At 43.7% G+C, this 24,033-nt stretch overlaps 1 protein-coding gene across 10 annotated transcripts in view; it reads right to left on the reverse strand.

Moving 5' to 3' along the window:
• ITSN2 (intersectin 2) overlaps positions 1-23,984 on the reverse strand; it is a 68,452-nt gene extending 44,468 nt beyond the window's left edge. For 3 of the 10 annotated variants that reach the window (XM_419989.8, XM_015285035.4, XM_040698014.2), the window contains exons 1-2: positions 23,396-23,432; positions 12,735-12,798 (exon numbers count right to left, since the gene is read on the reverse strand). In XM_419989.8, coding sequence (XP_419989.5) covers positions 12,735-12,765 — 31 coding nt within the window. In that variant the 5' untranslated portion in view covers positions 12,766-12,798; positions 23,396-23,432. Of the gene's footprint in view, positions 1-389; positions 12,488-12,734; positions 12,799-13,018; positions 13,365-17,691; positions 17,897-23,072; positions 23,433-23,721 lie in introns of those variants that run through there. The other 7 variants (XM_015285036.4, XM_046939390.1, XM_046939391.1 and 4 more) reach the window with 7 other exon arrangements.
• Between the last annotated feature and the right edge of the window lie 49 nt (positions 23,985-24,033).

A 24,033-nucleotide genomic window follows, 5' to 3' on the forward strand; every position in this document is an offset into this window, starting at 1 on the left:
ACGACGCACCCCAGCATTACACAGAAAGATTACACCACCCACACAACCGTGGCTTGTCTAAGGAATACAGTTTACATTATATTGTAGACTTCTGTTTATGTATGCAGTGAAGTTCCCAGCATCATATAAACCTATCAAGAAGTATACAAGAAGATGGCAATTACTCTTTCAATCTACCACAGCAAAATGGCGGTTTGCATAACATGTGGTGAGTTTTCTTTCTTTTTTCCCCAACTTCCCAAACAAAACGTGCAGAAGCACTTCTACAGCAGTCATCACCACAGCCAAGCACACCCCAAGAAGCCACAGTCCTGTCCAAGTGTGAGCCATGAACTCATATGGCAGCAGAAGAAAGAAGTGGAGAAAATACATATCCTGAAAAGACCCACCTGCCAATAATTCATTTTCCAAGGTAAGAATTTCAGATTTTTCCTGTGCCAGAGAGAGAAACCATAGATCCTTCATAACTTATCCCATAAAGATACGCTCTCATCTACTGAGGGCTCTTGTAGACGCAGAAGAAAGTAATGCAATAGATCTTAAAACCCAAAGCCCAGGTAACCCGAACATTCTACTCATAAGGAAACATATAGAAATATACATTCATTATTCAAAGAAAACATTCATTTTCAATAATTTTAGCAGTATCTCTCAAGACTTGTCAACACTAAAGACATCTAAGAGGAGGTAACAGAGCACCTTGTAATTTACAAGGTTGCAGGAAAACATCCCATAAATTCCAAACAGAACTGAGATAAGCAGGGTGGAACAAGGAATACCCAAACAAAGTCCTCCCGGGGCTGTGATTCTTTACAAGCTAAGAAACAAAATTAAGAGCATAGCACAAGAGGGAAGGTGAAAGTACTGTGAGGGCTCATTTTCAGCTTAACCAGGTGTCTGTGATTCTTTTGATGTTACTGTTTGGAGATAAGAATAATAAGAACAAAAAATGCTTGTACTGAAAGCATCATTAAAAATAAGATCCCTCCAAGCAAAAATACCACATCAGTCTATCTGAAATCAACTTTTGAACAACAAGGTTGAACACAAGGCCTTGGCAAGCCCACAAAGTGCCTCGTGAAACCGTTCTTCAAAGTAATTACTGTGTTTATTTATGGTACAAATGAGACCACCACAATAAAGACTTACCACAGATGATAAAATTAGTTTGAAACTCAGCCCCCCTGCAAAATCACTATCAAAACATGATACAATCCTCAGGAGTACTGTGGTCATCTCCCAAAGCAATTATTTGCTAAATCTGACCTGTCAGCATTGCCTGGTAGACAAACAAGCAAGTTTGCTGGGCCACTGAACGTCTTCTGATGTACAACAGAGACGGGTAAGTGAAAAAGAAGTGTACAACTCCACTAAATCAGTAGCATCGCAGGCACACTGAAGTGTGCAACAATAGGAAGACCACTCCTGCAGGAAAAAACAAAGAGAAATGTGCCACCAAGACATACCAACTAAACATCTCTAGACTCCCCCAAGTCTTTTGCCTAAACCTCTCAGTCCCCAGGCTGAGAAATGTGCTGCTGGTAAGTCAGATCTGGCCAAAGGGAACAACCAAGCTTGCCCAGAGCCTTCGCTGTTCTTCATTTCTCACTGCCCCAGTTCTTAATCATGGCACACCATACATGACTCACAAAAATCAACCTGCAGGCATCCAGCTCCTCTGGTCAGACTTGGGTGGGTGGGGATGCCTTTCCATCACAGCTCTGGGGAAGAGGCACACACACATCCCTTGGTGGAGCAGTGGTGAGCCTTAGGAAGTAACAATCTATGATGACGATGATGCTTAAGGTTGGAAAAGACAACTATGCTGGGGATTAAGCAACTTCTTCTGTTCCTTTAAGCTCATTCTAAACAAAAGACATCTTCCTAAGAGAACTTAAGGGTCTGTTTATGACAGGACCACAGACCTTATTAGGGACAGTGTTTTCTTCAGAAGGTTATCGGCCTGATGCAGAGTCCTAATGGCATTTCTGAAGGACTTGCTTTGATGGGCTGCCAACACAAAACAGAAACAAACACTTCTTTCCTCAAAAGGGCAAGCTGCAAATGTAAAAGAGGGGAGGAAAGAAAGTGCAGTTCTAGAAGAGCAGTAAACAGCCTTCAAAATGCTGTGAAACTTCTGCCACTGGTTAGTATTACCCATAGGCAAATGGAGCTGTGCATATTGGTGTTATTAGCAAAACAGACAACTTCTTCACTTGCAGAACACTGCAAGGCATTATCACATTCTACAGAGAATTGTGTCTGTTTCTCACTGGTTGGTGCAGCTTGTTTGGTACTCTCTCAGAAAAACTATGCTCCTACAAGCTACAAAGTTAATTAACTCCACTGAGATAATAAAACTAAATTGAAAGAGCACTCCCTGCACACACAAGTCATGAAGACTAGTGATTATACACCATCTTTTTAACCATCCAAAAAAAACTAGCAGTAAACTTCATAATGACCCTAAATAAATATTTATCCCCATGTTTAAAAAGGGGGAAATTTCATGCAGCAGCTTGCCTGCAGCTTCATAACTAGGGACTTTCCACAGTTCAACCACCCAGAACATTTATTGCTGCCTCTCATCAAGTGGACTCAAGAGACCTGCTTGGTGTGCGACGTACTGGGATAACTCTACCTACAAATATGAACACAAGGAGACTGGAATTAAGTTCACCACAGAAATATTCACTACAGATCAAACAGAACGATCCCAACTGAGACAAATGAAGCGTGGAATAACACTTTTCATTTTTCTTTGGTGTTGGATAAACACGCTAAGAGTCTCAAGCACACAATACTTCACCATTATTATGAATTCCCAGATTTCCTACCACCGTTTCTAATATTTTCAGTACCCGTTTCTCTTATTTTTTGTTGATTTTTCTTTATTTCTGTAGATTCTTTGCCCACCCCTAACACTACCTGCTCATCTTTGACTCCCAGTTCCCCTATCCTTGGACCACAGCATGACCAATACTCAACCTCCCTTCCCAATACACACATTAATCCCACTACTACTTGTCCTACCCAAAAAGCATCACAGAGGCTCTGGAAGTACGAGGCAACTTGGCAACAACTGCCAGAGAAAAAGAAAAGGGCACGTCTGTGCTTAAGGACAACTTGAGCAGTTTCTTTAACACATACGCTGTTACAAAGGAAACACCTGTAGCTGAAGCTCATTCAACAGTGGGGAAAAAAAGCTCCTGGGTTTCCCCTTCCATATTTTCACTAAAGGTCTATGAATTGTGCCCTCTGAAGCCAAGAGGGTTTTTTTGTTTTTTTTTTTTTGGTAAGTTTTTTGAAAGTCTCTGATGTGGTGTCCAAAAATAACTGCTCCACACAGTGAGGCTGTTAACAGATCTGGCCAAGAAACGCCTGCTTAACTCAAAGGCATGCTCACAGAAACGTGAAGAAAGAAGCAGCAGATGTTGCACTGCAGGGTATAATTTGTACTGCCCCTATTCTGCACAGGACTTCTACATATTTTAGTGCATTAGAAATCCTCAGCTTCAGTAGTTCACTAAAATTAAATACTGGGGCTGTTTACGCAGGTGCCCTGTAAACATGAACAGCATTCCATACCATGCCCTATTTTCACTCTGACGTGATCATCATGACTGAAGACCCACTTCGATGTACAAAACCTATTGTAAAGAATGAACAAGAACTTCTTTGCCATGCTGTGATCTCAATTAGAAATACACTCCTTTTAGAATGAGTATAATCCCTACAACAACTTAAAGACACATCGCCTGTCTAGTGTAAGATACATCATAGTACAGTCATAGAATCACAGAATAGCTTGGCTTATAAGGGACCTCAAGGATCATGAAGCTCCAACCCCTCTGCCACAGGCAGGGCTGTCAACCTCCACATTTAATACTAGACCAGGCTGCCCACGGCCCCATCCAACTTGGCCTTGAACACCTCCAGGGATAGGGCATCCACAACCTCCCTGGGCAGCCAACAATCCCTCCAGGCAGCCTACAGTTGATGCTTACAGTGACGATCCAATTGTTATCTGAATTTAACAGTGCAACTTGATGATTCCAAAGCACTTAAACTATCAGGTTATAACAATGGGATATGACTATACTTACACAATCACAGTATCATTTAGCTCATTATGGCTATCCATTTTTAGAAGCTCCTTTTTAATTCAATTATTGCCAAACTCCACTGAAACATGATGCATTGTACCCAGCAAAACGTTTTAAAAGAAGAAACACAGAGCAAAGTGCATCAATTTCCTTTTTAAAATGTGTAAATGAAGATCTTTTTGGAGTTCTGTGAGAGCTCCACTAATGCAAGAACAGATGACAACATGAGTATAAACGTGATCATACTCTGAAGTGCACACTGGTGTGCTGCCTTCTGTGCTAGCTGGTTCTAGCATCTGTGTCAACTCATTCAATGATATTTTAAGAAGTTTTAATGAAAAAAAATACCTTAAATAGCCTTCCCCAAATCTCAGTTCAATAGCAGCAATAAATACAAATTACTTTTTGCCTAACTGGAAAACCAATGCTCTTGAAATCATCTGTAATCACTGAGTTACTGATGGGTGCATGTAAAGTAATCACAGAATCATAAAATAGCCTGGGCTGAAAAGGACCACAATGATCATCCAGTTTCAACCCCCCTGCTATGTGCAGGGTCACCAACCAGCAGACCAGGCAGCGCAGAGCCACATCCAGCCTGGCCTTGAATGCCTCCAGGGATGGGGCATCCACAGCCTCCTTGGGCAACCTGTTCCAGTGCGTCACCACCCTGTGGGTGAAAAAATTCCTCCTAAGATACAACCTACACCTCCCCCTGTCCCAGTTTAAAACCATTCCCCCTTGTCCTATCACTATCCACTCTCATAAACACCCGTTCCCCCTCCTGTTTATACGCTCTCTTCAAGGCCACATGAGGTCTCCCTGGAGTCTTCTCTTCTCCAAGCTAAACAAGCCCAGTTCCCTCAACCTTTCCTCATAGGAGAGGTGCTCCAGCCCTTTGATCATCATATCATAATCTCATTTTTCTATCCCCTGACATGGATTCGTACAATATGAATACTTCCTGACGGATTTTAGAAAAGGGACAAATATAGTCACAACAACATAAAGCCACAACAACAGAAACTTCTCAGTGGAAGGTATGAGATGTTCAAAGGAATGTGATCACAACATAAAATGGAGGGTCCTCTGTCACGTTCTCTCATACCCCAGGAGGCAAAGCCTGCCTCCATTCGTTGCAGGTGTAAGCATACTTTCAGCTGGCAGCCTCTGCAGCCTTCCTCAGCACAACATGACACAGAAGTTGGAAGATACGCTTATCCTTCAGTTTAGGGCAAGCCAGCAGCTCTTCTGGACGAACTGCTGTCAACCTGTATAGAATCAAAGTGTTTAATAAGGAAAATAAAAGCTTTTAATCAGCCCTGTTCAGGAAGCAAACCTGTCGGTGCTTAGATTAAAGCCTTTCATTAGTCAAAGTGGATTCTTTTTATACTGCTGCCCACCAGCATTCAGAAAAACCCTACTAATTAATTAGTAAAGTTACAAAGGGACAATTTGTTTAATCATTGTCTAGCAAATCTCTGTGGAATGCAGCAAAACTAACAAGATTCAGGTCAGTTTTCATCTGCAGCAGCTAACAAATCTTTCAGTGCTGGGAGAAATGCTGGCAGAAAAAAAAACAAGGAAGAGGATGCAAAACAATCCTTGAAATTAGGTTGAGGAAAGGAAATGATACTCTTACAACAGAAGTTGACATAAAATCAGAGCAGAACTTTGTTCAAATAATATTATATCCTTCACAGTAACTTCTGTAGTTATTATCTTCATACTTCCAGTTTCTCAGACTTGAAGAGGAAGTGTAGGATGAAGAGGAAAAGAGAACCACCACAAAATAGAAAAAAAAAAAAAAACAGACAGGAAGGGTGAGACAAGGAAAAATGAAGAGGCATTTCCTGAGAAATCCGTGGAATAGAACAAATTAGGAGATAATTTAAGAAACAAGCCATGGTAACGACTGCCAGCTCAGACCAACTATTCACCTCGCTAAGCAGCCAGCTCCCAAGCCAAACACCTGGCACGGAAGGAAACCATGGAGTGAGCCTGTGGTGGCATTTCCTCACTGTATTTTCTCAGCCCCCAGTGTAGCCCCTGATCCACACGTGTATCTCCCTAATGGGATGAAAATGCATCTATGTCTAATCACCGATGGAATCCAAGTTACCTTTTGGCATCCACAGCTTTCAGTGCTTAACTGACGCTGTGCTAAGTGCTCTGTTTGATAGCTGCCTATAGTATTTTCATTTTATACTGGTTAATTCTCCTATTATGAGAGATCAATTACCACTCTCTTGTCACCTTCCCAAGGTCATTCATCATTCTATACACATTTGTTGTATCCATCGTTCCAAGCTGGAAAGTCTCAGTCAATATAGTTACTCCTCATAAGGAAGGTGCTCCAATCATTCTTGCTACCCTCTTCTTCCTAAGTTCTAGTCATAGTACACAGCTAACATATAGGGAAATCTGGAAAAATGCCCACAAAGGTAACAAAAGCAAGAACACAAGTTTGCTTAAGCTATACTCATCAGTATGTTAATTACTAATTAGCAGATTCTTCAGCTATAGTCAGTATAAATAATAGTTTCCTGGCATGCTGGAGTTTGATTTTTAAATACAATAAATTTTAAGATGTCTCATTTAAGAACTTAAAACTTTCAGTACCCAATTATACCATAGTCCCCAGTCCTCTTCCCCCAGTGGATCATGTTCACTGAAAGAAGATAATCAGGAACAGAGTCCTTCCTTGGGCATGACATTCTGTTAGCTTTCAGATATCAGCAATGTGGGAGACTTCTGGAGCCAAAAGTCCACAGGTTTTGGTTCCAAGCACTTGGAGCTTTGGGTTCCCAGGTGTTTTGAGGCAATGAGTCCCCACCAGAAAGGAAAAGGAAAAAACAACCACATTTTCTTCCTACTGTAAGCTCAATAATTTCATTATGTACTGGTAAGAAACTTAGTCCCACAAACATTTCTTGTTTTTAAGTTTTCCAGCATTTCACCCCTTCCAGCTATCTTGGTTAGGATTGAAAGCTGTTCAATTGTAAGAAAAACAGCAGATGTCCTCAACAACTGATCCAGGATACTGAAAAGCCCAAACCTAAAACATCCCTAATTAAAGTAACATTGCAGCATTGTGTAAATGCATTTGACAGACTATGGACAACATCTAAAAATGGTTTATTCTTGCTATTATGATTAGGGGGCTAAACCTGAACTCATTCTGCCAATACCAATTATCATCATCTCTGGCCTGTTCAACGTGTATAGGCCATAACAACCACAAGAAGGCACAGTAATTAGCAGATGTTAAGAAGGCAGTATTTCACACTATGCCAAACAACCCTAAGTTGCACAAGCCATATGAAGCAGTTTATCAGAGTAGGAGTGCAATTCCCAAAATGCTGGAGCCCATCTTTCTATCAAGATAAGTGAAATTTTCAATAGTCAAAGCCCTCTGAATCTCTGCAATGTGGCAGATTGATGTTTGATTCCCTACAATGAAGCCTTCAGGCTTTGGCTTCATTTTGGGGAAGTATTTGTTGATCTCCTTACATTTTCTGCTTTGTCTTTTTAAGTATACGCTCTGAGTAGCAACAAAACCATGAGGAAGTCTCACTGGCATCCAAAATGATTAAAGCAGCCTGAATTATAGACATATTACATGTGATGAATCCCCTGGTCCCCCACTCAGTGCACCTTGCAAAAACTAACACAGCCCTAAAAGTAAAACCTCATCAAGACAAGACAGCTTAAAGTAACTCAGTGGATGCTATTTGCCAAGTTACCAACAAACACTGAACGTTGGTTTAGGATTGCAAGGGACCTCCAAGGTCATCATGTCTGGACTGCAGCTACTCTGAGGAGGTACAACGCAGAACTCCTTCCCAAAAACAAAGCTCTGCCTTACGGCGCTCAAATTCCTCCCTGACCACAGGGACCAGAACATCTCAGAACCATTCTGATGTCCATCCCAACACATTAACAACCGATTCATGGGGGCTGGAGCTTCATGATCCTTGAGGTCCCTTCCAACTCGGGCCATTCTGTGATCTCTATTGAACTTTGTGCTACCAGTAAGATTGCCAAGTCCAACCCCAACCCACGCCACCATGCCCACTGTCCATGGTTCTGGAACACCTCCAGGAACAGTGACCCCACCACCTCCCTGGGCAGCCTTATTGCATTGCATTATGCAACAGCACACAATATAACCTATTTCACCATCACATTCTACGATGCATTTCCTTTCCCTCAAATTACATAATTATAACATGACCATCTAAGACATCCGGTTGTCTTCCCCCTTAGTCACAGCCAAACCCTGCAGTCCCAGCACACAGCAGAAATTCTTCCAGCCTACAGTAGCATGACTAAAAAGCTACTTGAGGAAGTACAACGGAAATGCAATGGAATTGAACCAATGATACGCAGTGTTTCCTGAACAGTCCTCCCTGGAAAATGACTCCTACGTTTGTGTCATCAGAAAATCTAACCAGCATACAAGTGCTTTGTATTAATGATGTTTCCATAAGTAATAAATGAGTTAGTTTGGTCCCAGGATAACAATCCATGGAGAATTTCACTATTACAACATCCAAGTCTAGTACTTCCATTTTCTCTCCCTTTCAGCCAGTTCTCTCTCTAATAAACTCCAAAGACAAGACTTGTTTGACTCTATCCACAAAATTCAGAGACTGAAGAAAGCATTGGATGCCACCTCCATTAAAACCCAGCTCCTCTTATTGTGTTAACATTTACCTCCATGTCTTGCTATTTTCATCTTCCAAAAATTACATATGAACAAGATACTTCTGTAATTCCACAGAACTATTTCTCACTTCTTAGAACTGAAGGACACATCTGATACGGGATGTGCAACTGGAAACCTAATGTTCTGCAGAGTTTGATAGTGGAACATGTAAGTCCATCTGACTTGAACACGTGAAGTTTGCTCTGTATCAAGCAAAACCAACATCCTCATGCAGAACCAGGGATTAATTTACAAATGTAAGTAAGGCCAAAGAATATTTCTGTCCTTGTCTTTGAATTTCCCTCATTTCCTTTCCCTTACTTGAGGTGGAAGAACAAGTTCTGCTACTTCCTTTGCAAGTTGTAATTCAGCTCAGTATCCTTATCTACACTTACTGATATTCAAGTCTACAGTTTCCGTGTCTGCAGTGCACGCAAGGTTAAGAGTCATGTTGCACCCATTAAGGTTTTAATTGAACTGCAATGACCAATTTCAAGAAATTTCAGATCAGGGATCTTGAGATAGATGTTTTAAATAGAGAACACAATCCATGAGTGCATTATTCTTGACAATAGTGGAACCACAACTCCATTCTGCACTGAATTCACTAACAGGGCAAAATCCAGCTTGAATTATTAAGCTTAAAAAGAAAGTGGAGTTATGAGTATTACTTTTTGCATCTCAGCTTATCAGAGGTTATTTTCCTGTCGGACCACTACACATTATATCAAAGGAAACAGGTGGTAGGAGGGAAGAAGAAGGACAAACAAAAACATAAACAGGAAAACCACGGTCCCAAAACTCCCATGGTACTTAAGGAAACTCTGAGATACTGATCAGCAAAGACTGCCTTCCTCATTCCTGCAAGACTGTCAAGATTAAATCTCCCTAAACCAAGATCCAGCCCCAGTCTGAAAAATTCTAACCTACAGAAGAAGAGGAGTTAGGAGAACAGCAACATCTTGCAACTGCTCCCCAATTGTAACAGAAAACATCCCATGGCAGGAAAAGCTGCTTTATGACAGATAGAGCAATCAGATAGATAAATTACATGGAAATGCATTTTAATCTGTTTCAGTTCCTATCCTATTTTTAACTGCTAACTCATTCCTTAGGAATGTAATTTTTTAAGTATTTGATATTTAGTTTAACTAAATGCCACTCTTACAGGATTTGAGATGAGTTCCTTAGATTAGACCTGGATCTCACAGTAGACTCCAATGCCTGTGATCTATCTGGTGCTGTATGCATGCTTTGCAACTTGCAGCCTTTCCACAGAAACACATCACTGGGCCTTGCCTGTTCACATAAAAAGTCATCACAACCATTACATTTAGCCTCAGTTTGTCAGACCTTGCAGATGCATCCTGAGTTCCATAAAAATCAACATGCACTCTTCAAGTCCTGCTTCTCCTCTCTGCATTTCCAGCCTGTTAGTAACACACCCACAAAGGTCACCTTGGACCAAAATGGAAGGTCAAAGGGAACTCCTCTGTAGATGTTCACTGTGTACTTGTGTCTATCTTTAGAGAGGAAAGGTAAGTGGTTTAGCAAGAGTATGTGTCCCAGGAGCACAGAAGGCCCCACCAAGCTAATGTTTACGTGTTACTACACAATTACAAAAGAGTATGTCAGTTCTCAGCCCAACATGCAGCTTGGCTGTCAGCCACATGCTCAGGCTGCGGAGTCTTGAGTACCTGTTCTGGGAGAGCTCCCAAGGTGCCCTCCATGAATTCAAGTCTCTGAACTGGAACTCCAGCAGTTAAGTGAGTTAACCTTCTTCCCTTTCTCTGCTCAGATGGAAAACAAGGTGCTGCAGCCTCTTCCACTCACTTGGTTTGAGATGTTCTAAGTACCTCACTTTTGTCATTTGAACCCTGCAGTTCTCAAGTCTGGTGTCATTCTGTACCATGTAATTGCTCACTTGCACACACACACGCTATCTGCTCGCTTTTAACACCAAACACAAAAAATAATCCCGAAACAGAAACTACTTCTGTAAATAATGATATAAAGGCTAAGACTTTGCACCCTGAAAAGAACAAGAGGTTCTTCCTCCAGAAAAAAAAAAACCACACAATTTTCCCCTAGTAGAGAACAAAAGAAAGGGTCAGTGCTCCATGGCAGGCAGCCAGTGCTCTCCACTTGGGCTACAGGAGTGCCTACAGGTTTTATTGCCTCGTGCATAACCTCATTCTTCATCCAATGCTTGAAGTCATTACCAATGTCTAATACCATAATTAGAGGTTTGCAGTGAGTGTTAAATGTAGGTGATCTACTTTGAATGCAAACAGTAGTAGGAAGTAGCAGGGAAGAGGAACACAGATGACAGAACAGTTTCAGTAGTAAAAATTGCTCAATATTTATCCAGAAATCACGTTAAAACTACTCTTTTTTCCCCTGCCTGATCAATTCTCATGAGAAATATCCTTGCAAAACCACACACAGTCATTCAAATACACCGTGAGCTTAACTGCTGCCTGCTATCTCTCCTTTTCTTACTAAGTATTTCAACACAGTAAAACTCATTTCTTGACACAACAAAACTGCACCTTTTGGCCTAGTTCCATTTTGAACTGATGGGAAGAACTGTGCAAGGGATTCCAGATGAAGAAGAGGACCACTTTCCCAAGCTAATATCTTTCTGAGTTCAAGTCATGCACATGATCACTGCTGTCAAATACCTGCAGTCCTCCACCAGAACCAAAGAGGACAGAGCCAAACCAAAAGGATGGAATAGTCCATGTGTAAATCAACCACAGGGACAGCCAAGAGCACAAATACATGTCTTCTCTGAAGAGCATTTTGTGTTTAAGTTGGGGAGCAAAGAGCACATGACAAGAAAATTGCTCATGATGCCCAAGAAGTGGAAGTGATACACAGGTTTCTCCTTTTACATGCAATATGTTGACTCCTTTTACTTCTCTTTTAAGTCTGTGGAACAAAGTCCAGATCAAACTGCAACTGTCTGTGTAAAAAAAAAGGTGTTTTATGCACACGTGAAACACGTAGAACAGTTTAAATTTGAATTCTGAGCACTTTGCATTGCCTAAGAAACACTTTGCTTTCTCTACTTCACTCATTTTAGCAGCAATCATTTTCTAAACTGGTTAAATGAAGATCCCCCAGTCCTGCAGTAACCTTCACAAAGAAATACCTTTATCATTCAACTCACTATCTAGAATATCTGAAGAACAAAGCGTTGTTCCTATATTTGTCTTCCCATTTTGGCCAGCTCTGTGAACAACAGCACATAAACATAAAATTTCTCAGCAGACAGCTGCAACTTGTGCCTTCACAAAGAAGCTTTCCTTAGAATTAATGAGCTCTGCTATATACATATACACACAAACAATTCTAAACTTTGGTCTTTCATACATCTTTGAAAGAGAATCATCAAGAAACAGATCCAAAAGTTTCCAAGGAGTGCAGAATCAAGAGGGAGGTAGTTAAATTAGTCTTATTTTTTAAAGAAAAATTGTTTTAGTTAACACAGTAAACTGATTAACATGTCCAACTATTTCAGCTTAAGCAGTATATTATAATGAAACAAATTTTGTGCTGCATTACGTAACACAAAAGGTATGCAAGTCAAATCAACTATTACTTTGCATATTGCCCCTTGCCAACAGTCAGTGCCCACAACATAAGACTCACATCCCTCACCCCCTTTGACTGATCCGAGATTTCTAGATGCTCCAGGCATTACTGTAACTAAATCATGCCACAATCACGCTCGCAGCCAATTTCTCCCAGTCTTACAAGGTAAGCTGAACTACAGGAAGCAGTCTGCAGCAAACTGCCTGTAATGCCGCTGCGGGTACTAAAATCAGCTCCTTTTCCATAGGGGCATTTCAACAAAAAATAAAAACAAACGCTCCCACCCTTACCTAAATAACCAGAACTGAGCTACTCACCATTCACAGCCGTGGGAAACTGAGCCATCATGGTCCTGAAAGTGCCTTGCTAGCTCTCAGCCATCTGCAACATAAAAACATCGTGCCATTAATAATGCAACAAGGGCAAAACGTCGCTGCGCGCTCCCGCTGAGCAGGGGGAACGTCTGTCCCCTTCAGCTCCCACTTCCGACAGCAAACAATGCAGGGCTTCACGCTGCTGCTGAACAAGCTGAATTTACATTTGGGAGGGGGCGGGGGATTGTTTCATTATTATTTTATTATTTTTCTTTGCAGTCTTGTACCTAGTGGCACATTCTTAAAGGAAAACAGTCCCGACTGTTTAGCAGCTCAAGCATAAAGCACACAAACAGCTATCTCGGGGCAGACAGTGTGGGGTGCAGCCCTCTCTTGGCAAGGGGAGGGCGTGGATGCTCAAAGCACTGCTCCCTGGTGTTACTTGTGCCTATCACTAAAAGGTTCACCTGCAGCTCCGTATGGAATGCTTCTGCTCAGAAAGTGGAGAAACAACCACCCTTCAAATCCACCCATTCCTAAAGGGATTTACAAAGAGAACACTCTGACAGGATGCACTCTGGAAAAAGAATTGCCCTAATAAAAATCATAGAATGGCCTGGGTTGAAAAGGACCACAATGCTCATCTGGTTTCAACCCCCTGCTATGTGCAGGGTCGCCAACCAGCAGACCAGGCAGCCCAGAGCCACATCCAGCCTGGCCTTGAATGCCTCCAGGGATGGGGCATCCACAGCCTCCTTGGGCAACCTGTTCCAGTGCATCACCACCCTCTGCGTGAAGAACTTCCTCCTAATATCCAACCTAAACCTCCCCTGTCTCAGTTTAAAACCATTCCCCCTTGTCCTATCACTATCCACCCTCATAAACAGCCGTTCCCCCTCCTGTTTATACACTTCCTTCAAGTACTAGAAGGCCACAGTGAGGTCTCCCCGCAGCCTTCTCTTCTCCAAGCTAAATATGCCCAATTTCCTCAACCCTTCTTCATAGCAGAGGTGCTTCAGCCCTCTGATCATATTAGTGGCCTTAATCTGCATTTGCCTTTCCATCAGCAACGCATCTCACAACCCCACGCTGCCCTGCCCCCAAGGCAACAGCTGCACATCCCATCCCAAAACTCACACAACTGGAAAGAAAGCGTTCCAGTTCTGCTGGCAGATAGGAGAGAGTGTTTGTGCCTACTGCGCATTCCTGCACGGGGTCCAACGTTAACAATCCTGTCTCTGTATGTTTACACACCATTACTTGTAAATCCACTTTAATACCTATTATTCATATGCTCATATACCCTAAAAATGACAGCTAAAATCAGATGACTGGGATGGGATCTCATCCATTCATTCTCACTGGGTCACTTGTAAACATCAGAGCCATGCGTGCACTGGGCTTACTCAAAATGAGCCAAGAAGAGTACTGCATCCAAACTTAACTCACTCTGCATTGCTCATATAGCTGCCCAGCGAGGGAAGAATAACATATCCATATTTTAAATGCAACACATTACAGAGCTGTTTCATCAGGAGACTTGAAAATACCCACAAATGTCAAGTATCCTAATGATACTGCTCAGCAATGTGTTATATTTCTATATATACACACAGATACATACATATTACATATATATAATATCATTTATGTAAGATATATGTAAGATATATAACTATGCATGCACACACACATACAGAATACGCACACACGTATACATAAATAGAAAGAGCAGACGAGTCCAAATGATCTCTCAGGGTGACATTAGGCATCAGCTGCAGAAAGATGAAAAAAAGAAGCCTGGATCTATTCCAAGAGAGGAATTCTAAAATGAATTTGGGTATTTTTAGGTTGCTTGCAGCAACCCCTCCTAGGCCCTACCAGCAAGAGACACTTGAGATCTATGAATAGCTCTCCTGACAAATGCTTCCAATGTTATTAAACATTGCTACAGCATGCCTTGCTGCAGAGGCTGCTCTGCCAGGAGGGCCAGGAGAGAACCTGAAGGCAGGAGAGCAGCAGGATGCTGAGCAACAGCCCCAGGAGCAGCAGAGCAAAGCACAGCATAGCAACACAGATCCACTCCTAAAGCCCAGAAATCTCAAGATCCGTTTTTCAAGTCAGCTACAGAGAAAGTCAGACTTTGCAGTCCTTGGGTCTGATGGTGCATGTGACTGGCCCATGTACACTGAGCTTCCTACACTCTCAGCTGCGAGTGGGAAAAGCAAGCTGGATTGTTAACAGGCTTAAATGAGTAACGCTTCTCTGCCCTGTCCTGATGCTCCTGGAGTCTCAACTATACCTTAAAAGTCAATTTTAATTGATAATTGTCACTGAGACAGCAGGCCTGCACTAGGCGCTTCCGCATGCACGTGTGGATGATGATCAGCCTGAACAGACCAAAAAGATGAGAAAACAGCCATTATAACCAGAACACCTCACAGAAAAGATTCATTTCTGCAAAACATTATAGAAGAAGTGCTCGGTGAACTCATTTCTCAGCTCCCATCCATGCCAGGAACAGCACGAAATCCAGCTTGCCACTCAAGAGCATCAGGTGTCCCAGTGACCACTGGGAACAACACAAAGCCCTTCTCCATTTAGGGGGAAAACATGAAAGCTTGGATGTTATATTTAAAGGGTAGAACCATCAGTTATTGCAAACAAATTCTCAGTGCTTAAAGCAGTTGTTAACTGTTTGAGATGTGCCAAAGTGCAGCTTCTGCTCCCTCCCGCAATATTGAGGGAAGGGAAGGGAAGGGAAGGGAAGGGAAGGGAAGGGAAGGGAAGGGAAGGGAAGGGAAGGGAAGGGAAGGGAAGGGAAGGGAAGGGAAGGGAAGGGAAGGGAAGGGAAGGGAAGGGAAGGGAAGGGAAGGGAAGGGAAGGGAAGGGAAGGGAAGGGAAGGGAAGGGAAGGGAAGGGAAGGGAAGGGAAGGGAAGGGAAGGGAAGGGAAGGGAAGGGAAGGGAAGGGAAGGGAAGGGAAGGGAAGGGAAGGGAAGGGAAGGGAAGGGAAGGGAAGGGAAGGGAAGGGAAGGGAAGGGAAGGGAAGGGAAGGGAAGGGAAGGGAAGGGAAGGGAAGGGAAGGGAAGGGAAGGGAAGGGAAGGGAAGGGAAGGGAAGGGAAGGGAAGGGAAGGGAAGGGAAGGGAAGGGAAGGGAAGGGAAGGGAAGGGAAACTTAAGACCATTGAGACAACATCTGAACTGGTCAGAATGCAGGATAAAGGGAGGGGGCATGGCACAGATCCCAGGGCAGTGGGCATAGCCTTGAGCTGCTGGAGCTCAGGGAGCGTTGGGACAGCACTCTCACCCATAGGGTTTGGATGATGCTGTGTGGAGCCACAGGTTGGACTCAGTGGTCCTTGTTGGATCTCTTTCAGTTTGGGATATTCTACAACTCTCTAATTGGTGACTGGTGTATTTTTGTTTGTCATTTTACAAAGAACAGTCCTACTACTACCTTTGTTAATATTTATACGTAAATCATTTCTTTCTCCAAAATATTTCCTCAGAGAAACCACGGGTGCATGGTTTTAGCTGGAATGCAGGTCTGGAATGCCTGGTTCAGTCACCCCAGATGTTACTGGAAGAAAGCAAACACTACACAAGCAACACATCTGGACACTCCTACTACTTTTCCACCCATCTCAAGGACAGCAAGAAGCTGTACTGCAGATTTCTGCTGTAAGAACAATTAGGAAATAGTGCGTCTGATGAGTATTTTCTGCAAAAAGCATAATTACAGTTATTTGCTACCGAGCTAATTACGTCTCATTTTCCATTCCTACTGCTTTGTACTTTCTGGTTCACACCCACACTGCAGTAGCAGGATCCCAGTATAGCACGTGTTATTTAGGTGAGACCTTGTGTGAATTATACCTATTTTAAAACTATACGGCACTTGAAATGAAAGTGTTTAGAACCCAATCAGTGTCGGTCTCCCAGAGGTGAGCTTTCTTCCAAGCAGCAGCCACCTGCATGGAGGCAGTTTCAAGTCAACAAGCAAACATATCCCATTAACTGTCCTTTTCAGGACTTCACCCCATAATTCAGTTTAGAACTGCAACAGAGGTAACCCAGAACCACCCTAATAGCACCTTCATAAATGCCAGGTACTCCTTTGGGCATCTCTGCTTGAAGGAATTGCTATTTTGTACTCAAAAAGATGAAATACCATTTAGACTCTAGTTCCCATTCTACCCAAGTCATGACTCAAACACTGGCCAAAACACACGTCAAGTTAGCAGAAATACTCTTCCAAAGAACAGCACACGCAACAGTAACATTAATTTCACTAATCCTTTTGAAGGACTTGTTCTGCATTTACCTGCTGTATGTCAATCCACACGTCTAAGTCTCTGCTCCCACTCAATTTCATTTCCAACTTTAACAGCCTCCTGACCCTTGGATTACTTGCTAGCTTGAAAAAAGGGTTAAATGGCATTGGAATTCACAAAGCATCCTCCTGCCCCGCTTGCCTGACTCATGGCTTTTCTAAATATACTGACCATGCAAAATGGATGCCACGCAAAATGAAAGAATCACTGTTTCCATTGTGATCATGAAACAAAACTGTGATGGGTTTACCATTCTCTTTACAATTATTATTAGGCTGCCCAGTTCTTCAGAAGCCATTCAGAATAGCAAGACCCGGCTCAGCTCTGTCTGGGGAGACATAAACCCACCGATGGTTTCTCTCAGCCACTTCCAGAACTTCACCTTGCTGTGTGCATATGTGCGTCACTAAGCTAAGAAGACACAGATCCCTGTCTGCTCATGCTGTCCCAGCTTTGATTCTTCTCTGCAAAGATGTTTTGAAGGAGGGAACAGGAGTCCCACTTCGGGAAACTCACTGCTGAAACCCTATGGTCTTCTCATAGGAGATGTGTACATGAACTTCAACAGAAGAAGATGGGAATTCAACCCAGCTCTGCCACACACTGAAAGAATACATTCACTAACCTGATTCCAGACAAGGAGACACATCACCATGTCCACTTGCTTTGTTTACAAAGAAGAAAAAAAAAAGCAGCAGGTAGATTTAAAAGAAGAAGTCCATGTTAGAAACAAACACAAAAGCTCTCCATTTCTACCTTTGAGAAGGAACTCCAGGCTGTAGGTTGAAGTCTTCCCGGAGAACTGAAAGTGGTAACAATTGCTCCTGAATGGGTGGTAACTTAAAATACACTCCTCTTTCTTGCTTCCTACTTCCTCATTTGCATGACTGCACTCAGTATGCTGCTACTTGCAGTCTGCAGATCCCATTTTGAGTTTTCAGCTCTACTTCTCCACCTGCGCCATACAAGAGCCCTAAGATGCCATCCAGAGAGCTCCATGCACCTCAAGAAAACTTCCACATTGCAACTCCTAATTTCATAGCATCACAGTCACCAAGGTTGGAAAACACACCCAAGATCATCTAGTCCAACCTTCTATTTGTGTCAGTGTAGATTTGGGCAAAGCGCCCGTGTTTGATGAGCTCTCTCTTTACTGTTATTTCTCATTCCAATCTCAATGAGCAACACTCAGGGCAGGTTACTGACGAGCCCACCCATTTGACATCTTGTCAGACACTTTCTCAAAGAGAATTTTGATCCATCCAGCAGAAGCACAAATGAAACGTGCCTCCTAACGAGGCAGAACTAACATAAGAACTCTTCTCTCACTATCTTCCACTTCAGATACAACAGCTGCTATTTATCCTTGATGGAATAGCCAGAGAAGCCCCATGGGAGAAGAAAGCCAGGCTGCAGCACCTCTCCCCCCTCCCAGTTGAAGTCCCCAGGTCCACACCACGCTCAGCCCCATCTGTGTCACAGTCAGTCCGTCCCATCAGCAACTGCCCCTCCAAGCATTCGTACAACAAAGAGACACCGAGATACAGGCAAAACCAGAAAGACACTGGGTGCATTAAAACAATGTGACTGGCACATTGGGAAGTGCACAACACCAACCCAACAAACTATGGCTGTACGATTGTTAGTGTAAAAGAAGTAACTAGTTTTCAGGATCTCCAGTGTTATTTAGTGGAAGTCTGGCTTTGCTAGCTAACCGAGGACTCTTTCAGGTCATAGAAGAAAAAAAATGAGAGAGATGTTCAGTTGGCATTTGATTGTTAACCTTCAATTAGCTGTACAGCACACAAGTAACAATACATTACAAGTAATATTACAACCAAGTTTCATGAACTTGGGGAATCAATTGTTGTTGGAGTCTGATGTCCATCGGGTGGTGACACACTGGAACAGGTTGTCCAAGGAGGCTGTGGATGCCCCATCCATGGAGGCATTCAAGGCCAGGCTGGATGTGGCTCTGGGCAGTCTGGTCTGGTGGTTGGTGACCCTGCACATAGCAGGGGGGTTAAAACCAGATGCTCATTGTGGTCCTTTTCAACCCAGGCCATTCTATGATTCTAGAAATCCAACATTCCAAGCCCCCACTTGTCAGAGATTTAAGTTAGAAATTGAAAAACAGCTCTGATTTTTGACAGGCCGTAGTATAGCCATAATAGGTAATTCTTTTACATTGCAATCATCGTATTTATAGAAACAAAGAGGAGTAACTCCTATTTCCTGTTCTTCTCAAGAGTTGCTTCACATACTGTTGAATCACAAACTACAGACAGCACTCAGGACTGATGCCACAGCATTTCAGAAGCTCCACTTGCATCAGCACTGAAACTTTTTACTAGAGGAGTCAACTCTGAACTTCAGTCTCCTCCTTCTAAAGCTGAAGAAACAACACCCGACACCAACTCGTGTCCCATCCCATTTGCTGCCCTTGGTACTGCAGTCCCAAAGCAGCACTGGACCAACAACGTTTTTTCTACAGCCTGTAACTTCCAAAAAAAAATTAAAAATAGCTCTCAGATAATTGTTCCCTGTTAAGCAATTCCAGTGGGTTACTCCATCATCATGTTACATCATCTGAATTTCAGGTGGTATTCTGAGAACAAGGGTTACACAACGCAGTGCTCAATGCACACTACCAGCTCAACCCATCCCAGTAGTAGCCACCTCTGTCAGACTGCATTCCCCTACTGACCAAAACAAAGCCTTAAACGTGCTGAAGTTCAGTAGAAACGAAACTGCACCAGCTTCGCGTTTCTTTCCTGATTTCTATTTTACGTGTCTTTCAAACATTTGGTGCTAAAGGCACCAGAAAAGCAAGTCACTGCAGTCTCTGTATCATGCTGCAGTATGCAATACAGCAAAGTATGTGGGACTGCATGAGGAATCAAAAATGCCTTATGAAATAAAATAACTCCCTTGTTTTCTAGAGAAAGGCTTAGAGAATAAACTAAGACTCCTGATAGATGGGCTCATCAGTGACCAAAAGCACAACGTGCCAGCAACCAGCATGCTGACATTTTTAGCCTGGCTTTAAGATTACAGCACATACCAGTACATCATTCAAAGGAAATTGAGCTTACAAGCCTCACAGTTCAACAGAGATCCAGAAACAGAATTCCAGAGGTATTCTGGCACCTGCAACATTTGCAAATGAGCATCTGAAAATGTGAGGATCGCTTAAAATAGCTGCTTTAGCACTGAAAGCCCGAGTAGGTGCTCTAACAGGAGTGCTTCCCCTCCAAAGTATTCCTTTATACCACCCATCCCTGTGCAGAGTACAACAGGAAAATGCAACTTTAAAAGGTAGAAGATGGTGAACTGATTTTAAAGCTGAAAGGATACAGAAGTTCTTGTTTTAATCTCATACCAAAAATAAACATCAGAACCTCGAAGAACTTTGTGTGAGTGTTTTACTGACAAGTGACAGTGCTTGAAATAAGTTGAAGTCATAAAAAAGGTAATTCCCCAATTAGCACCACGTTTTCTTTGTTATCTTTACAACCACCAGTGGTCACCTAAGCCATGGGAAAAGGTAAAGAAAGGTCACTGACTTTCACATACCACTCAGCCACGTGAAATGAGTGCTCCAACACAGCAGCAACAGTACAAATTCACAAACACAACAACCTACTGCTCTTTCAGCTCTCACAAAAGGACCGTGTTTATGTCAAGCCTTCCCCTGAAAACATGGCAGGATCCATCATTTAAGCTCTTTATCTAGAGATGTGGCATTACTCTGAACTAAGAGTGACTTTCAGAAGTCAAAATAATGTAAAAATAATCAATGATAGCATAGAATCATAGAATCGCTAAGGTTGGAAAACACCCACAGGATCATCCAGTCCAACCATTCGCCCTTCACCATTGGTTCTCGCTAAACCATGTTCCTCAACACAACATCCAAATGCTCTTTGAACACCTCCAGGGTCGGTGACTCCACCACCTCTCTGGGCAGCCCATTCCAGTGCCTGACCACCCTTTCAAAGTAGTATTTCCTAATGTCCAGCCTGAATCTTCCCTGGTGCAGCTTGAAGCCATATAGCAGAACTGGGCCCGCTGCTGCCAATAACACAAGCTGAGGTCACTGCAAGACTTCGTGGCTTTGGAAACGTTCTGGTGCCTGGGGGAGGATCCTGATGGTTGGAAAAAGGCAAACAAATATCACACCCATCTTCTAGAAGGGCAAGAGGTACAATTCAGCCGTGCAATTCTGCACTTCTGACTTCAGTCCTTTGAAAGATTCAGGAGGATATCCTATCATAGCCATGTAGAGATGCTTGAAGAAAAAGGCGACTGCAGACAGCCAGCTTGTATTTATTCTGGATAAGCCACTCCTGGTCCACCTGACAGCTTTCTGTTCTGATCTGACTGCTCTGTGGATGAGGGGAGAGCAGCAGGTGCTGCTCATTTTGATTCTCCAACAGCTTTTATGAGGTCTCCCAGAGCATTCTTACAGTGAGAGCCAAACTGGTGAAAAGGAACAGTGGGCCAATACCGTTTGATATCTCTGCTGATGAGCTGGGCAGTGGGATGCATAACCTTGCAGAAAGGGTAGGGGATGCCAAGCTGCTGCATGCTGCCCAGAGAGGCTGAGGATCTCCACCCCAGAGGCATTTCCGACATGGCTGGATGCTGATCTGAGCTGGCCCTGCTTCCAGCCAGGGTTGGACCGCACCACCTCCACAAGTCCATTCCAAACTAAATAATTCTGCGATGACATTTTAGGTAAAGAGGAGCAAATGGAAGCAGTTTAAAGGTATTTAAAAAAAAAAAAAAAAAGAGAGAGAGAGAGAGATTTGAGGTATTTCCTTTCAAGTGAAAATAGGTCAGAAACAAACATTAAAAATGAGCATGTCCAACTTCTGAGGCAGTTTCAAAAATGAGAAGAGAACAAGCGAGGACTTCCAAAGGAATCTCATGAAACACCACCTTCCTCAATGTTACGTGCTGACCAAGCTGCTGCTTCTGTGGCAAGAGCAGAGACTTGCAAACTGTTAATTAACAGGTCAGATACCTGTCCCAGTCTGAAATAGGAACCAGAGAACTGAGCGTGCTGCTGGGCAGGACCTAACCGTGAGGTCTTCTCCCAACAGATACCTGAAGTTGGGAGGCATAAAGCTTTCTGACAGTCCTTCAAGTCAAGCACACAAACCACCTTTTCCTTTCTAAATCCCATCCCGTTTCCCCTACCAGCTCTAGATGAGTGGATGAATGAAGAACTGCTACCAGCCACATGGTTTCACTTCATTTTTGATGGCTGCTGCTTTGCTCCAGGACAAAATTAATTTGCTTTTCGCTATTAAAGACCACAAACAGAACCATCTGTAAATAAATCTACTGTAAGACTCGCTATGGTCCCCTTCACTGTAATACCTGAAGCTGAATAAAGCTTTTTCTCAACAACACAGTTCAAACTCATTAACAACTCAGTTCTGCCTTGAACTTAATCTCTCTCTGCCCACAGTCTGAATGGTAAAAAAGCACGCGGCCCATAAAGCACTGACAGCATAGAACATCTGCAATGGACAACCCCATAAGCGATAACACTATGGGAACATTATGTCCCAGACTGAGCTGCTACCCTGATGTATCTCATATCCTTGATCCTGTACAGGCAGGAGAAGGAAAAACAATAAATGCAGTTCCCTCAGGGCAGTAATTAGAAGGAAAATCATATTCACTTGATCTAATTTGGGCACCTGACTGAGGAGACGGACCAAAATCTCTCCCTAGCAGAGAGCACAGAGCAGCCCGAACCCAGACCTGTGGGGATGCCCTTCATTCCCTGGGCGCCTCACAGGGCCTGAGGTCCGACCAATTACTTCCCCAAGGACCCAGAGCGGTGTGAAACACCATCATTCAGTCAGGGGGAAAAAAAAAAAACAACAACCAAACAACCAAAACACAACGGACGAACCCGAAGGGAAGTGAAGTATTAGCACAAAAATGAAGCTTAGTGCAAGAATGAAGCCCAGCAAGCACCCAATTTACCCAATTAGCTGCTACAGCTCATTATTTCTAACCACCGCCGTCGCAACGACGGATTCAGGTGTCTGTCACGGGTGAAGCCTTTGAATTTCCAAGCAAACCACGTTGTTTTTTTCCCCTCCCGTCGAAAGCGGCGAACTGCCACCAACTTCAGCCCCCCCGAGCCGCAGCTTCTCACGGCAGCGACACAACGCAGCGACCCGTCCCGCTCACCGCCCGCCCCGCGCTACCTCAGCGCCGCTCCCGGCCCCGCCGCGCTGACAGCGCCGCCGCCCACCCCCCTGTCCCCCCGCTCCGCACAGCCGAGCCGCCGCCGCCGCCGCTACCTGTTGCGCCGCCCGGGAGCGCCCGCGCCGCGCCGCCTCCTCCTTCGCCGCCCCACAACATGGCGGCGAGGGCGGGGGCCGCCCGCTGTGTTGGGAGGCGGCGGGCGCGGGCTGAGGGCGCCGCCGGGTGCTCGGGTTGGAGTAGTTCCCCACAGGGAGCTGTGGGTGCCGCGGACGCGCCCTGTGAAGCTGACCGAGGAACGGCGGAGTTCGGAAGCCCCGTCAGTCGCAACCCCCCTAACCCTAACCTCCAGCCGGCCTTTAGGAACTGTTTAGTTGTAGGATTCATTCTACAGCTTCCCTAGCAGGTGGAGCTTGCTACGTACCGAAGATTAGCGTCTTCCTGCCGCGTTTTTGCCGTGTGGGTAATTAGATATCGTCTCCAAGTACAGATTCTTCCAGTGACTCATTCTTTCAGGCTCTCTATGGGCCTGTTCACTTTGTTACACCTTGTGCAATTCATCGCCATCCCACAGTCACATCACTGGGCCAAGTTTTGGTTATGGTCACACAGCAGGACGCACTCCTGTATGCTGTATTTCTTCAGTGTTTTAGCTCAGGTGTTTGATGGCTGCTCCGGCTGCCACGTGGCGTTGCCAGCTTGAGTTAACATATTTACCTTCCTCATCTCCTCAGCC

The sequence above is a fragment of the Gallus gallus genome, chromosome 3 (assembly GCF_016699485.2).
Source record: "Gallus gallus isolate bGalGal1 chromosome 3, bGalGal1.mat.broiler.GRCg7b, whole genome shotgun sequence".
Taxonomy (NCBI): Eukaryota; Metazoa; Chordata; class Aves; order Galliformes; family Phasianidae; genus Gallus; species Gallus gallus.